This window comes from Grampus griseus (genome assembly GCF_964374135.1).
Source record: "Grampus griseus genome assembly, chromosome: 8".
Lineage (NCBI taxonomy): Eukaryota > Metazoa > Chordata > Mammalia > Artiodactyla > Delphinidae > Grampus > Grampus griseus.
Window position 1 is genome coordinate 76942150 of NC_139002.1, and position 17557 is coordinate 76959706.

At 34.5% G+C, this 17557-nt stretch overlaps 1 protein-coding gene across 3 annotated transcripts in view; it reads left to right on the plus strand.

Moving 5' to 3' along the window:
• GAS2 (growth arrest specific 2) overlaps window positions 1–17557 on the plus strand; it is a 119668-nt gene that overhangs the window by 66313 nt on the left and 35798 nt on the right. For 2 of the 3 annotated variants that reach the window (XM_082660954.1, XM_082660955.1), the window contains exons 7-8: window positions 1091–1198; window positions 15728–15781. In XM_082660954.1, the coding sequence (XP_082517080.1) occupies window positions 1091–1198; window positions 15728–15781 (162 nt within the window). The remainder of the gene's footprint in view (window positions 1–1090; window positions 1199–15727; window positions 15782–17557) is intronic. The other variant, XM_082660956.1, reaches the window with a different exon arrangement.

Sequence of the window (17557 nt, forward strand, 5' to 3'; positions counted from 1 at the left end):
TTGAATTGCTTTGATGACAAAACTCTAGGAATCATATCTTTGTGGAAGCAAGAATTTGGGTGAGGGGTGTCCAAGCCAATCCCTTCAGAATTTAAATTTGTTCAGCCTAGCTTCTCAAATGTAGGCTGTACCTTATTTAGATCTGTCTTCTCTGGAAACTTTGACTCAAAACACAACCTATTATTCTTTTGGGTTTTTGGTTGGTTGGTTAGTTGAAGAGAGGACAGTTATAAGACACAGCATGGCAGGTTCCCAACCAAGGAAAACATAAATAAATAAACCTTATTCCTAAAATCAAGCACTATACATTGTCTTTAATAGTCACAACTGTCTATAAGCATTATGCACTTATCATTTAGTGTATGTGTTTTGTAAAGAGTACAGAGATAGATAAAATAGGGAAAATCTGATATTCAGACATGGATTCTATAAAATACATACAAATTGTAAGATGCTGCTACAGAAATAGGTTTTGGCAGGTGGGAATTACTGAGGAGTGAATTGCTGGATTAGTCTGGATGAATTAGAGATGACTTCTTAAAGAAAGTCTCAGGATTCAAAATAAGGTTAAATAGTCTCATTTTTAAATAATAATACTTTTAAAATTCTCATTTATTTTGAAAATGAGTAAAATTAATATTAAAGTTATGACGAGGAAACATATAGACTACGTCTATATGTTTCCTCATCATAATAGACTATGTTAACGTGCCTTGTATTCTAGTTCTCAATATATTTATCTTGACAATCCAATGTACACGATCTTTTTAATCCTCTAAACGTGAGAACCCAGCTCGTCATCCCTACACTGCCAGTTGATTTGCTTGTGATTATCCTCCAGCATCATTATCATTGTCATCATCCAGCTTATGCCTTAGTGCAGCTATTGACCTTCACAAAGTGCCTTCAGGGCCTGACCTTTACATAGTTAAGATTTAATGTGATATGTCTATGCTCACATCGTGTCCATAGTCTGATATAGAACAAATTTAAAAGCATTAATGGTTCAGGGGCCTTTGAACCCATGGAACAAATTAATCTAAAGGCAACCTGATTAAGGAGAATGAACTTGCCTGCTCTTCTATTTCAGGTGAAACGGATTTCTGAAGATCCTCCTTGCAAATGCCCGAGCAAGTTCTGTGTGGAGAGGCTCTCACAAGGCAGATACCGAGTGGGAGAGAAGATCCTCTTCATTAGGGTAAAGTTTTACTTTTCACTTGACAGCTTGTCCTTTCAGAGCATATACAGGACTTAAGTTGCAGGTTACAGGGAAAATATGACCAGTAACTCAGCAGGAACTTCCCTTATGGTGCTTACGATTGGATTTGAAGACATGAGGTATGAAAATTTTTATTATCATACATAATTATCACTGAGAGCTAAATAAATAGAACTTTATCTTTTTGTATGTATACACAAACGTATACCCCAAACAGGTCATAGAAATCAAATAGAATGAGGAAAAGAAGAGAAAACAAATTCCTTTTTTGTCTATGCATTTAGTTTCAAAGGAAGAAAATCCACCTCAATGGGTAATAAAAACAGTATTCTGCCCTGGTTTTCCATATCTCAAGTTTGGGAAATGATTAACCTATAGGTCCTGATAACTTTCAAATTATTGGAACATGACTTTTCAAAAAGTTTGGGTTGTAAACCAGAGTGAGGACAGTCAAAACTCGTTACAACGGCATGGTTAAATGATGACTGCCATTTTTTTTACTGGTTTTCTGGGTTAGAATAAAGAAACATGGGCCTGTGCCAATGAATGATTTGGTGGCCTCTATCCATTTTACAATCATCCTAATGAAAAATCTGACTACATGTCATGAACAATTCTTGACTGTAATTATTGGCTCAATAAGGTAGCATTTCAGGCTGTGATCTGTTTTGTTAATAATCAAGAGAAGTTAATCTCTCAAATTACATTTGCTGCTTTTCCTGAGACCAAGAATTCTTCTTTTCAAAAATAAGAAAGTGAAAAATAAAGCACTGATATACTCCTAGAAATCTGCAATTAATAAGTATGAGTCCTTCTAGCTTATTTTTAGTCATTTCCTAAAGAATAGAGGTTATGATTCTGAGAAGCTATATTGTCTTGTCATTTGAATAAGTTAAAATATTTTCCTTTTTATTTTATTTTGTAGAGCTGAATAATTTGGATGTGTACATCTAATACATCAAATGAACATTCTTAACATACTCAAATCAGTGATGACCCAGTAGAAATTTTTTCCAGTGTAAAGTTTTCTTTTTAATGACCACTTTTGACTGAAAGTTATTTGTACGACAATTTTTTAAGGCTCTACAAGATGTAATTTAAAGAAAAGTTGAATTATAATTAGCCTTCAAAAATAATGTCAATCATTTTGTATTTTAATCTAACATTAGGTCAGTGTTTATTGATCTAACAAAAATGTTCAGGTAATAATTGCTATTTTGCTTTGGAAAGGCAATGAAAGGGATATAATGATATGTTATTATTAGGGGCTTGAGAACCAGTTTAGGAGATTGGCCTCCCTAGAGTAGACAATTGGCCCAGTCATCACTTATTGTTTTTTGTTACAAGGATAACATGTTTATTTTAGCCAACCAGCCTGCTTTTGCTTTAACACATTAGTAAATGGTGATTTAGTAGTACCTCCACAGATGTGTTTAAATTTTACTAAGTTGGCCTTTCTCAACTGAAGCTCAGCCTTCTTGAGACTATTAAGTCCTGAAGCTTAGAATCAAAACATAGGGTTTTATTTATTTAACCAATTATTCTTTTTTATAATGAAAGTGTTGACAAAACACATGATTAATAAATTAGATGTTTTTCCCTCTAATGTAACCTAATATCTTTAGGCAAAAATATATATATTACATATATTTATTTGTATCTGGTCTTCCATATTTAGTCAACTCTCAAAGAATTTGATGTCTATATTTGTGAATAACATAAGTGTATCATATTTAACATTTAAAATATTTTTTGATGTTCCATTTTTCTTTTCAGTAAATAGTTTCCTTTTGGTGAAACCTATGCATGTATTGTTTGTAAAGGAATTGAGACTCACTTTACTGAAGAAAATTTCATCAAATTCCTTAGTGATAGCATTTGACTTTAATATCAGTTACCACAGTAGAACATAATGTGCAGTTTCATGCTTCTATAGTTCCAGGAGAGCCTGCAGTAAGAGAACTGACTGTAATGTGGTTATTCACTGATTGGCCCAGCAAGTTATAGCATCATGTTGCTGTGATAGATGTTTTAAAATAGTGTTTTAGTGAATTTTAGTCATTCACTTTTTCTCATTTTGCTCTATCCACATATAATCTGTACTTTTTTTTTTCTTTTTTTGGTGGAAACTTCCCCATTTGGTGGAGAGACCATACCTTTATTTTACATTTGTGTAACCAAAGGGCCCATTCAGTCATTTCCCCCAGCAAAGGGCTAAAGATCTCAGAGGAGCATGACCTTGCCTGTGGAATAACACTTTCCTTTATTGTTCTCCTTTGGTTCTTTTTTTAAACCCTCCTACCTTCTTGTAACCTCATCAGTTTTTTTTTTTGTTTTTTTTTTTAAACCTCATCAGTTTTGAGTGAAGCAACCATTCTAATTACCTCTTCTCCAAAGCCACAGCCTTAGTTCAGGCCCCATCAGCTTTTCTTTTTTATTTTATTTATTTTATTTTTTATGTACTTAGTGCCACTGAACCATACAGTTACATATGGTTAAACTAGTATGTTTTATATTATGTGACTTTTACCACAATAAAAATTTTTTTTTTTAATTTGTACTATTTTTTTTTTTTTTTTGCTGAACGTGGACCTCTCACTGCTGTGGCCTCTCCCATTGCGGAGCACAGGCTCCGGACTCACAGGCCCAGCGGCCATGGCTCACGGGCCCAGCCGCTCCGTGGCACGTGGGACCCTCCCGGACCGGGGCACGAACCCGTGTCCCCTGCATCGGCAGGCGGACTCTCAACCACTGCGCCACCAGGGAAGCCCTGACCCATTTTTTTTTAACCTTAATTTTTTAAAAAGAAAGAATCTATTACTGCCTAAATTGCAAAAGAAACTACTTGTCAAAAAAGGAAAATATCCATTAATATATTTTCATTTCAATTCTTATCTTTTGGCTTGTCAGGGGTCCATTTCTACCCTGATGGAGTAAAGGGATTCTACCAAAACTTTTCTTGTATCTGGTTATCCCTAGAGACTTTTTACCTCTCATTCCCTGGAGTTCAGGAATTGAAATTTCACAGGCAGGCCATATGCACCTTTCAACACATATTTTTCCCTATTTCTTTCTCTGCACTGAATGGATGAACTAGAAATGTCTCATTGATGTGTGCGCACTTTGACCAGTACTTTTGGATTTGTGGCAGGGGCTATATTTAATTGATTGTCATTCTGCACTAACACGTTATAAGGAGTTGGCAGTTATTAGTCAAAAAAAACTCAGAGGTATTGATTTTCAAATGATAGTTAGATGGTTGTTGCCGCTAATATCTTAACTTTAAGTTTCTTTGAACACCTGAATTAAGTAGAGAGTGCCTTTGGTCAAATTCTCAGACACACTAGGGGAATGATTGCCTCATGGTATCTGCGTTGCTGTTCTGCGTTTCTTAAGTTTGCATTTTTAACATTGGTGTATTTTAAACTTTGTCCTCTTTGCTAAGGCTTCCAAATATAGTCATATTTACGACATAGTACATAGTAAGTGGATACATTTATGCATATTATTTCATAAAATGAAATATATATGGTATCTTAGCATCTGTCTCCTAGTTTTCTGTCCGTCCTGAGAGCAGCCATGTCTTCCTGTGGTCATAATGAACCTATCCATGCAAAAAAAACAATTTAGGTTCCTTTCAAGCTATTAAGAATGTTGACTTACTTTTAGTTAAAGAGAACACACTAGTTTGCATTTTACCAAGGTTTATATATATATATAAATGGGATTCTACAGTATGCACTCTATTTTCTGGCTTTTTTTCACTCAGCATAATTATTTTAAGATTCATCAACGTTGTTGCCTGTGTTAATAATTTATTGTTATTGCTAAGTAGCATTCCATTATATGGATACACTAAAATTTGTCCATGCATTCACTTATATCAATAAGACATTTGGGTGGTTTCCAGTTAGAGATTATTACAAATAGAGCTGCTATGAGCATTTATGTATAAATCTTTGTATGGACATATGCTTTAATTTCTGTTGGGTAAATACCTAGGAATGCAAAGCCTGATTTGTATGGCAGGTTTATTTTTAACATTATAATAAATTGCTTACTGTTTAAAAAAAAATAAAGAGAGCACAATCACCAAAAAACACTGACATAGAAAACACTATCCCTTAGAAAGTCATAAATACATGATTCTATTAATGTCTCTATCTAACACAATTACTCCTGATTTACTCTTCTTAACGTGAGCCAGAGTTAACAATTTTATGTCTAACCAAATTCCAAAGTTTGTTGACAACACCCAATGACTTGCCTTATGTATGGTTTTATGGTTATCATATATATGAACACATTTTCTCATTATGCATTCAAATCAACACAATAACAATACAAAAGAATGAAAAAATTAAGAATGTGTGCAGATTACAGAGAAAGAGTGCAGAAGACATTTCTGCAGATGATATCTTTGCTAAGCATATGTTTTGTCTGTGGATTTCTAGAAACCAATGTATGAATAGATACTTTGCATACATGGCTATCTAATGTTACTTATGTAGATGCATCTATATTCTCATGTAGACATGTTTGTTTATATGCACAGGTCTCCATTTAAAGGTGAAGGAGTAATCTCAATATAAAGAATATATATAATATATTATATATATTATATATAATATAAAGAATCCTTTAGTACAAGGGGAAACCTCCAAGGTTTCTGACAGTGGCTTTTAGGCAAATATGCTAATAATCCCCTGCTAAAGTGGGAATTCTCTTGTTTCTAGTTTATCAAACACAATTTCTCATAGCCAGATTTTTACCCTGCACCTTGCAATGAACAACACTGCTTTTGAACTATCCGGTGGACAAAGCTAAATGCAGCTAATTTCTAACTGTGTGGTACAGATACAGATTTACTCTCTTCCAAGGTTTAAATATAACAGCTATTTTTCACTGACTTTTGAGTGATGATAAAACCTCCTTGCTGATGTCTGTAGTAACAGAGATTTAGATATTACTATTTAGCCATGCTGTGTATCTTTGAAATGTAAATAGATGAATCTCAGCCTAATGTTATGATTTTGAGGAGGAGAGAAGTAAGAATTTTCCTTTGTTCTTTTGTTCATTCAGTTAGTTGGTATCTACCCGGGCTTCAAGTATTGAGAAGTCACTTGACAATATAAAGCTGAATAAGCTTGTAGGAAGGTTTTCAGAAATATGTGTTAGATGCCATGAAAATGTCTATACTATTTGATTTGTCAACCCCAATGCAACAATGATAATAGTCCATGTAAACAATCTAACAGTAATTTTTAAAAGTGGTTCCCAGAAAAACCTGGGAACTTGTTAGAAATGCAAATTCCTGGGCCTCACCCCAGACCTATTGAATCAGAAGCTCTGAGGGTGGGGTCCAGACACCCGTGTTTTAACAAGCCTTCTAGGTGATTCTGATGCATACTAAAGTTTGAAACCACTAATCTAAAAGAAAGAACTAACTATATGAAGGAAGAGATTTGTTGTATCAATATAACAGCACAATTGGAAATCACTTGCATGTTTGATCATGGAAGAATATAACCATTCAGGTACTAGGAATGATGGTTTTGAAGACTTCTTTGTATCATTGTGAGACAAAAACTGAATATATAATGTTAAGTGGAAAAAAACCCAGGCTTTGAAATTGTGTTTACATATAAAAATACCCGTGTAGAAATGATGTATAATTATGATTAAGACTTGAAGTGAACAGGAATAATTGAAAATGGTTTTTAATTTTCAGAGGTCATTAAATTATGAGTGATTATTTTTTTCTGTTTTGCATTTATTTCTGATGATGAAAAATAAGAACTCTTTAAAAGAAGAGAAGTCAGCAACCTGATACAGTTGCAAATGTGAGAATAAATAAAAGGATTTCTAAAAGCTGTCAGATTAATCAGCTGACTGCTCATTTTTCTGGTCCTTTGCCTAAGCTTCCGATCTTCTGGACAAGGGTAAGGAAGTTCATTGGAGACATGGTGTTGTCTAGACCAGGGAGGGCTTTGCATTTTGTTGTGAACTTGTACCATATTTTTCCTGGGATGAACCTCTTACCTTTCCTTATTGTTCTGTACTATTTTATTTCTCCATTTTCAAAATTCACTCAAGTTGTTTTCCGTTAGCACTAGGAAATGTGTAAACATCTTAATAATGTCCCTTCTCTTTGCAGACCCCATGAGTAAGCCATATGCTTAGTTTTCTCTCTGCTAGTCATTAAGGCTTTAATCATTTGATATCTCTTTCCTTTAAGGCTCAGTTTTTAGTGACATGCAAATAATCTAATGTTATACAATAAACTGATCTGTGATAATGCATGAAATGGGTGTAAATGGCTCTAATGAGTAGAACATCCATGGGGGTAAGATCTTTACACTTAACACAGTTGCTCTAGTGTTCTGATAGTAGAAGCATGAGAGCAAGCCAGTGGGGTCACATGTTGTGAAGTAGCTGACTTTTTTGGTGCTACTTGCTTTGGGCACTAATATGATGAATAATTTTTTACTTAATTACAATTTACCACTACCCTAATTTTAGCATTGTTCAAAGCGTGTTCCAAGGAATTATAGTTCCAGAAGATGTTCAAAAATATAATTCATAAAGAAGAAGAGTCATAGTAATGGGTTTAAACAGGCTTCTTTAATAACTCTTATTATTGATAATTGACTCAGCCTCTGTCTGAGCAGGTGTGATATATCTCACTTTAACCTCTCATTGCGGTGTGGGAAGCACTGTTGCCATTCCCATTTTACAGCTGAGAAACATAGAGGTTAAGTAACTTCCCAGGTTATAAGGGAATAAGTGAGGAAAGTGAGGTTCAAAAGCCTAACTCCTGAATTTACACTCTTTACCACTAAGCAATACTGATTTATTTATCTGGGATTTCTTGGAGGGTTGAATATACTAATGTGATCTATTAATCACTAGAATGAGATGTATTATGTAGCACTTTCCAAATGTATCTGACTGTAGAAATGGTCCCTCTGCCACCTTTTTTTTTTTTTTCCCCAGAGCATTATCCTGGGCTAGGGGGTCATGAAAACATACTTCGGGAAAGACATTATCAATCAAATCAATTAAAAAATAATTTGGAACATAGAATTATACAGAAATGAAAGTTTTCTCCATTTTCCAGAACTAAAATCCATGTATATCAAAGTACTTCTAAGAAATACTGAATTTATACTCAGTTTTACCTATAAGTTCCATTTGGAAATTATGATTCAAGGAAATGACTGGAAAACTTTAAAGGAAAGGCAGCTAAAATTTTAAAAGTATCATTTGTGCCAGGCATTGTAACAGGTGCTTTATATACATTGTCTCACTGAATCCTCTACCACTCAGCTGGGAAAATGTTTTTATCCTTTTGTTACAGGTAAAAAGACAAAGACTTAGGTTAAGATCTCAAGTAAATAGTATGATACACAAAATCTAGATCCTGTCTCCCAAACCCACAACACACTCCATTCCAAGCAGCTTCCCTGTGGAATGTCCATCAGATGCAGATTTTTATTCACAAGGTTAGTTAGTCCTCTAAAAAGGACTTGCGACTTTTTACAATATGTTTAAGGCTCAGCTGTATAGTAGTGTATTCCTTATATCATTTTTACTTTACATATATTCAGAATACAAAGGGCATTACAATTGCATAATCAGTAGTGCTTATGTAATGTAAGGAAAGGAATATAATTTGTTTGCTTGACTGTATTGGGATAGTAATAAAATTATAACAATATTTATTAGGTGTTTACATGTATGTCAGACACTCTTCAAAATGGCTTATATGGCCTATATAAGAAAATAAGATATATTCTTTTCTGTCTTGATATCTTTTTAGAAGAAGTCAAAAGATAATTTTTTATATTGCCAGTATAGTCTTCTTGAGTCTTCTTACTAATTGTTGATATTTTTAAGTGGATTAATATTATTTCAAGACATTTTAATAGCAGATTTTCATAGTTGGGTAAAACCATATCAGGTTTCATGCTAACACTCTAAAGGGTCTCGGGATTCTTTTTTCCTTCACATTTTAAGAAATCTGACTACTTAAGAAGCCTAAAGAAAAGGCAATGAATAATTTAATTGGAAGTCAGCAGAGGGCTTTGAAATGTTATAGAGTCATTATACTAGTTCTGAATTAAATCATCGCAGATCAATGGAAAAGTCACACACATTGCTGTTGATTCTTTGTAATTACTTCTTTACCATAAAAATTCTTCTGGGTTATATCTGTGTGGTAGAAATCAACTCACTATAACAAGCCAAGCAAGAGAGGTACCAGAGCTCTGTTGCTATAGCAACCCAACCTGGCGATGTCTTCTAGGACTTGCTCTAAGGGAAGGTCCAATGATAGCGAGTAATATTACTTTCTTTTCTGCTCTTATGACACATATTGATTTACTGTGAATAAAAAGTAGCATGATTCAAATTGCATACCTTTCCTGGTAATGAAAAATGGGCTCTTGTGTAAAAATGCAAAGGAGTTTTAAACTAGTAGCAGGGAGTAAAACTTTCATTTATCTTAGTGGAAACATTGCACAAACAGCCATTACTCAGCAGTTGAATGTTGAAAATTCACTTTTTTTGAATAACAAGGATATAAATATTTCATCTAATTTAGCAATTTATGGGAGCAGTGATTATGATTTCAAAACTTTCTAATGGCTTATATTAATTTCTAGGAAAAAATATGGCTATGTTTGCCACTGATATATGTAAAATCTCAAAACATTTATAAGTGTTCTAATCCATGATGAGAGAAACATGGCTGTTACTAGCACATGAATATTTCCAGACTTAGTACCTTTCTTTGCCCAGCTGCCTCAAAACTGAACACTAATTCAGGAAAAGCAAGCATATTCAAAATTTTAAATATATTCAAACTCTTTAAATTCAGATTTCTTTTTAATAATATCTTTGCTCTATTAAAGACACTCATTTCTCTGTAATTTATTCATGTTCAATAAGGCTGGTCTAATAGGATATAATTTACACTTTGGTAACACATCTCTCAAAGGACTTTGCAAATGTTAATGTCTTCTTAACCTCTTCTTTCGGAGAAAGGCATATATCTTAGATGAGTGCAAAATAAACAAAGTGATCAACCACCGCTGTAAAAAAAAATCAGCTGATGGTATGTTGCCCTTCTGAGATTTATTCCTTGAGAATGAAAACCTTTAAACATAGAAAAATTTATACCAGACTTTGTCTAAGATTACACCCAACACTACATTTGACACCAAATTTGAAAGCAAGAAAAAATGCAATTTGATATCTCTTACAAGAATGGAAAGAGTAGTGTATCTGGGCCATTTTCCATATTCCTATTTAAGTTAGAGAATTCACTTGTTCTCTTCCCGTTGAATTGTTAGGAAGTACATCAAGTGTGAAGAACAATAAATAAATGAGAGCTCAAAACCAAAAATCCTTTTTCCCTGAGAATTTACCATTATTAGCCACTTAGCAATGAGTAGATTTTTTTAAATTTTGTGTCTTCCTTTTACCTGAACTGATAAGCATTTTTATTCATCTCCAACTGAATTAGCAAGGTTTAGCATGCCTTTAAGTTGTACAATACACGTGTGACTCTATTCCACCTTGAATCATTTTCTTTTGCCAGTACACTGCCTCTGGAATAAATGGACAATTTTTTTTCACTAGCCACAAATCAAAATTATTTAAACTTACGGAAGCATTGAAAAATTAAATGGCTTCATTGAGGAAATGCACAGGTCCTCTGATCTGCATTCCCAATTTCTGCATTGCTATACCCTTCCTGACATTAAGATAAATTTGTTGCATATATATACATCTTTTTTTTTTTTTTTTTTTTTTGCGGCACGCGGGCCTCCCACTGCTGTGGCCTCTCCCGCGTTGGAGCACGGGCCGCGGAAGCGCAGACTCAGTGGCCATGGCTCACGGACCCAGCCGCTCGGCGGCATGTGGGATTCTCCCGGACCGGGGCACGAACGCACGAACCCGTGTCCCCTGCATCGGCAGGCGGAGTCCCAACCACTGCGCTACCAGGGAAGCCCACATCTATATGCATCTTATATAGTGGTATATGTATGTGTGTGTAGGTACACATGCGCGTGTGTGTAGTGAAAAAGCACAATTTAGGGAGTTAAGTAAGTCCAATGATTTGGCATTTTTTATTTTAAAAGAGATCTCAGGTTGATTTTTCTGTACCAGAGATTTGAATTCCTTATCAAGAAGTTTGTGAGAAAAATTAATCTTTTATTTTGTCTACATTTCTTTACATATACGATTTAACACTCATGGATTGTTTTCTGTGTGTCAGGTGCTTTTCTAAGTACTTTCCTTGGATTCTTTTATTTAGCCCTCACAACTCTTTGAGATAGGTGCAATTATTATCTCCATTTTAACAATAAGGAAACCAGTATTAGGAAGTTAATTACTTGCCAAATGTCACGCAGCTGTAGGAGTCAAAACCTTTCTTTGAATTCAATATATCTGATTTCACAGCCCATGATCTTAACTATATGCTATTCATTCTATTTCAGACTATCTAGTCATGTGGCGTGTGGTGTTGTGTGTATTGCTGTTCAGCGTTTCAACATCCACTAATGATTGACCTGTACTTAATGTGCAGCTCCTAATTTGCTTCTTCCTTTGCTGATGTGGTTTGGTAAAACATGGAATTTAATAGCCAGTCCCTGTTAGAGAGACAGAAGAGAGTACCCAGGAAACAGTCTTATAAAACAATAGCAAACCATCCCCCCACAAACAATTCAGAAAAACCAGGATAGCTTTCACATTGTTCAACATAGTTATTGATTTTTTTTTCATATATTGACCATACTTGAAAAATCTTCCCAAAGCAACAATTTATTTGATGAATGAACAAACTAAGGAATATTCTCAATTTACTGCAATTATATATTTCCATTTCCAGTTTGCTTTTATGTTATTAAGATTAAATCCCCTTAATTTGATTATATATGAAAGGATTTTCTGAACATACTGTGGTGGAGTAGGGAGGTGAAATTGCCTTTTGTACCTTTTAATATTTTTATTAAAGGGATTAAATTAGACTTATGACGAAGTATGAACTGAAAATTTTTGGCATGGCAATTAATGCTTTTGAATCAAGTTTCCTAAAAATAAGTTTTGAGTAATTTTTAAATAACATTTTTTCCTTATCGTGTTACTTGATGGAGGCTAGAGTATTTCTTACTTTTATATGGTTTGTAAAGTACACTTACTTATACATTATGTCATTTTTTTATCACTACTCTTTAAAAAAATCAGTGTGATTGTTAATCTACATATCTTATTGATGAGGAAACTGCAGATAATAGAGATTTAAGAACTTTCCCAAGGTAATCCAGCTAGTAAGTGGTTGATCCAGGATTAAATCATATTATAATTTTTATATACTAAATTCCATATATTTAAAATGTCACACAATAAAATTTCCCTTTGAAGTTTTAATTTTTATAAATTTTAGCATAACTGAAAACCCTTTGTTGTTCCTTATGTTTTTGATTTAAGAATCATTTGCCTTGTGTTACATAATAATATGAAATTGTAAAGTTTATAAGATCTTTCTTTCTTCCTTTTGTAGTCTTCCCAACAAGAACATTTCTTGGTTTACATGTTCTATGCTGGTATAAATGTGAATGATTTTTTAATGATTGAAATCTGAATGATTTTTTGCAAAAGGGAAAGAAATGGAACAATTATACACAAAGGGTATTGTGTTCTTGAATTATTGATGAGTCTTCCAGCAGCCAGAGAACAAACCTGGGAAATGTCTGTCATTATAAATTGTATGTAATCCTTCCAAGGGCTCAAGTTGCATAAACAGGATTCAGCCAGATTCATTAAGAAACATACTTTGCAACTGTGGCCATCTTGAGTTTGTACTGAATGTAGTCAAGCATGGTAGCAATTTTGTCATTACAACATTGACTATAATAAATTAGAGCTCATTTATTTAGTGGTATCTTTTTCATAAAATCAATGAGTTAAATTTCTGCAGACTTGGTCATGTTAGACCTTGCTTTGTCTTTATCTTCTAATACTTGACATTTTGAATTTCAGTTCCTCAGTAAAAACATGGAATCTTGGTTCTGGACCCAGCAGGTGCCTTCACCACCTAACTGCCAAGACTTTTATTTCAGGAATCTTACTGATTCACGTCAACTTTTCATTCGCTGGAATGGTGTGTTCCGCTCTTATTAGTATTAACATTTTCATCTGAAGCTTGGTTGTATGTTGTTTAGGATATATTCTGCCATTTCCTGCCATCTTGTTAGAAGCATACTAAGATCTTGAGGAAATCGTTGTGTAGATTTTGGGAGGAACAAAGTATAAGAATTTGGGTTTAATATTGGCCTTAGGATATATACTCAATAGAATATATACTCAGTTTGCTTTACTATAATGAAAATCCTGATGTTACCAAAAAAGTTTTAAATCACAGTGAGTTATTTAGAGATATTTGCCCTGTTTCTCTAAAAGGAACATCAGCAAGAAATCACTCTTCTTCTAGCTGCAGCTTTCTCTTATATTCATTTCCTTTTACATACTAGCTTCTCTTGCCAACTTCTAAGTCTCCTGCACTATACTCACAACTTGTTCTTCCAGAGCTCTTGGCTATTATGGAGAAATGCCTTCTCTCTAGTCCAGAGGTTTTATAACCTAACTTGTAATACAGCTACATTTTAGGGCACTATAAACTCCATGGAAAAATTATAATTATTTGAGCTATCACCATGTAAAGGGCTTTCTCATTCTCTCTCTTTCTTTTAAACTAGCTCTATAATTTTTGGGGGGTCAATTTCACAGAAACTGACACCTTAGTTAACAGTCTTTAACTTTTACTCTAAACATGGTCACTTGTATTTTTCTTGAAATCCAGCCTCATAGAACATGTGGGGCAGAGATGATTGGATAGTCTCTCTGAGGCCTCATTTGAAGGCAGGTAAAGGGAAGACCTGGGATTTCAAATTCACTTCTAACTTTGGCATTAGGCATAACGTCTCCAAGGATCCCATTCCCTAACTGCAACACCCAGACAAATAGTAACACATTAATTTGTCATCATCCACCAGTGTGTTAGCCATGATAATGTCACCCTGTCTAGGACTCTTTAGATAATCATGGTCTTTAGAAGTCCTGGGCTAATAGAAAAATTATGGAAAGTCGTATGGCACACAGAACCTTAGGAGTTTTATTAGCCTGTCTACCTAAGGCTAAGGTAGGCTTCAGCCTTGCACAGAGAGGAACTTTGGACCAAAATGTATATGTCAAAAAATCCCTCTCCCATGGTGATGTTTACAAAATGTCTTTCTACCTTCTTCTAAGTTCCCTAACAATCTACAACCAACATGACAAGGAGCCAAAGTGTTCTCAGAAGCCAAGAGCGGAGTGTGTCTCATATCCAACCTTGGAAAGCTCATCTATCTCCTGTATTTACTCAACGTCTTATAACAAAGAGAAATCCTCCAATGAGCACTGAAAGAATTCCAAAGAAGCCTGGGTTTTTAAACTGACATCCTGGCACCAAGGATTGAGTAAGGTCTTTCTTCATGTACAGCATCCATAGAACTGGTGGATAACACAATTATATATATCAGCTAGAGGAAAGGTAAAGATGAAATATTCTAAGGATAAAATGGAAGATAGCCTTGAATAATAAGTTACAGACATAATACTATCTGATCATGGGAAGGGAAATGAATGTTTCCCAAGGATAACTTTACTTTGGAACCCTGACGCTTAAGCTGAGAATCTGGGACCTGTCCTTCAATTCTGACTGAAGGACTTTCAACCAATGACCTTTCAGATAAACTAGGCATCTCGCTGTGAGTATGTGACCATTGTGAGATTAGAACACTGCATAAATACCTTTTTAATTACAACAGAAGGAAATGGTAGTGTACCCACGTGTCACAATTTTCTGAGTGGAAATACAATGGTAAGGCCTTGAATAAAAGCAATAGACCAAGTAAGTGGGGAAGTAAGATCAAGATGGCAGGATATTCCCCTAAAACAGGAAGTTTCGTACAGAAAATGAACACTTCATTTACTTAACAATTTTCTCTACAGTTTCATGAAACATTCTCTAGAGCCTGGTATATTTCACTTGTGGAATCGAGACACAGACTTGATGTTATTTTGGGGGAAAAATTATTTCCTTACATGTATCTTTTATTGTTATAGTAAGAACTCAGAAAGGAACAAGAGACCAAAGGACCCCAGAAAATGGATAGTTCTAAACATTTATGTTTTAAAATGTGAATGACTAACACAGTCTACAATTCTCAGACTATGTATGCTTTAGTTATCACTTAATGTAGATAATTAGGCAATAAAATTTCCCTTGACTATAGGATATGAAGAAATATAGGAATAGTCATTATAACTTGAAAGTAAAGGTTTTCTTGAATCTCATCACAAAAGATCACAGTTTGCATTTTCAGGTAACGTTCGTGTTCCTTTCTGCAGTGGAGATGGAGAACATTTTATGAACTTCATATCTTCTTGTTTCAGTAGGGTCTTCATGGTTGTGACTATGTCTCCACAGCCAAAGCAAAGCAGACGTTTAAGGTAATTACTTAGATAATTTAAGTAATGATTTAGTAATTTAAAACCTTGGGGGAAAACCTCTCCACTTTGCTTTCACTGTGGAGCCTTGGCCTCCCATCAAATGAGGGAAGTTGGGCATCCAAAAGTGAATCTTTTTCCAGTTTTTTATTCTTTTTTTTTTTTTTTTTTTTGGTGAGGTATTAAAATGCTGCTTCTCCTTTAGTGTTCCTGTAGCAGTTTGTAAAAATGGCAATCTGGAGCTTATTGTGGATAGGTGGCAGGCAGTAACCTAGTGATTTTTGTCTTTTCTTAGTGTAATTCCCATACTCCAGTGTGTTCCTTCATTGAGCTTATTATTTAAATTATTTGAAAGTATAAACCTGAGTTTAGCTTCTGTATGCAATATCATTTTAGCCTTTACTTTAAAACATTTAAAAGAATACACTTGTGGAATAAAAATGAAACACCATATAATTTCAGAATATTTAATTCTGAAATTATAATTTCATTCTACTCCCATAGCACAAATTGCCCTGTGTGGTTTAACACATGGAACCCCACGGACCTTTGCCAAATTTCTGCTCCTGACACCATATCTAACCTCCAGATATATCAGTAGTACTTTAAATTAACACGTGTGATTTATTACTTCAGTATAAGAAAAGTTACAGGGGATAGGAATGGGATAGGACTCGAATTTGAGGCCCTGAGGTTTCCAGTGTAGACAGAAACATTAGCTCATTTTTAGTTTTTAAGTATTAATAATTATGATCTAGAAAGAATAGCTTACTTGAGTAAGTCTTGTCTATTTCACATAAACAAATAACTGTTAGAAAAGATCCATTTTGTCAATTCTTCTTTAAACAGGATGAATATATCTTGAAACTACTTTATGAGAACTAGTTTAGATTTCAGAAAAAGTGTTGTTGAATGCATCTACTTATCTGTAATTTATTTCTGCACTCATTCACCAAATGCACGAGTATGAGGCATGTGCAAAGAACTTTTAGAAATTTCAAGGATATAGTTCCTCTGTAAGCTGTGTTTCCTTATAAAGATCATGCATAATTATATAAATAATTGGTCACACACTACTGATAATTCTGACAATGAAGTATAACTTAACCGGTTATCCACATTAGTAATTGACAAGCAGGAGAAGGAGATGAGTTCCCTTAGAAGCACTTCTAAAATCTCCTCACTGAACCTGAAAATGTTATAGAACAACAGAGCACATGACTGTGTTGGGTGGCAGAAAAACACCACACAGAACTTTCCTTGGACCTGTTGAAAGTCGTTGCATAATGACCTGTGAAGCAACTTACTGCTAAATGTACGTGAAACCTAAATCCGTTGCTCTGATCTGACTACGACAGCCTTAACCCCCATCGATCACCAAAATTGACTGAACCACTCTTCCTAGCTGGGTGTGAAGTTTCCCTTTTGACTTTTCAGATGTCACTTGGTTAAAGAGGAAGATGTTGCCTGACAGGTTTTCTTTGTTCAAAGAACATGAATGTCTGTGTTCTTTTCACGACTTAAAATTGCCACACCTCTCTTTGCTTTTCTCTTTTTAAAAAATTTTTTCATACATGTCTTTTAAAAGGGCATGGGTATTGAACTAGAAAGTCAGGAATATAGTTATCTGATAACCCTCATCACAGTGCTTCACATTTTAGGGTGGATCTCTATATTTGAAGTTGGTATGATTTCAGTAGGCATCGTGGATTTTATAGGGGAGGTTTGCAATGGAGCTGGCAGGCTAGTTCTTTTGCAGGCAGTTAACATCTCCTTTGG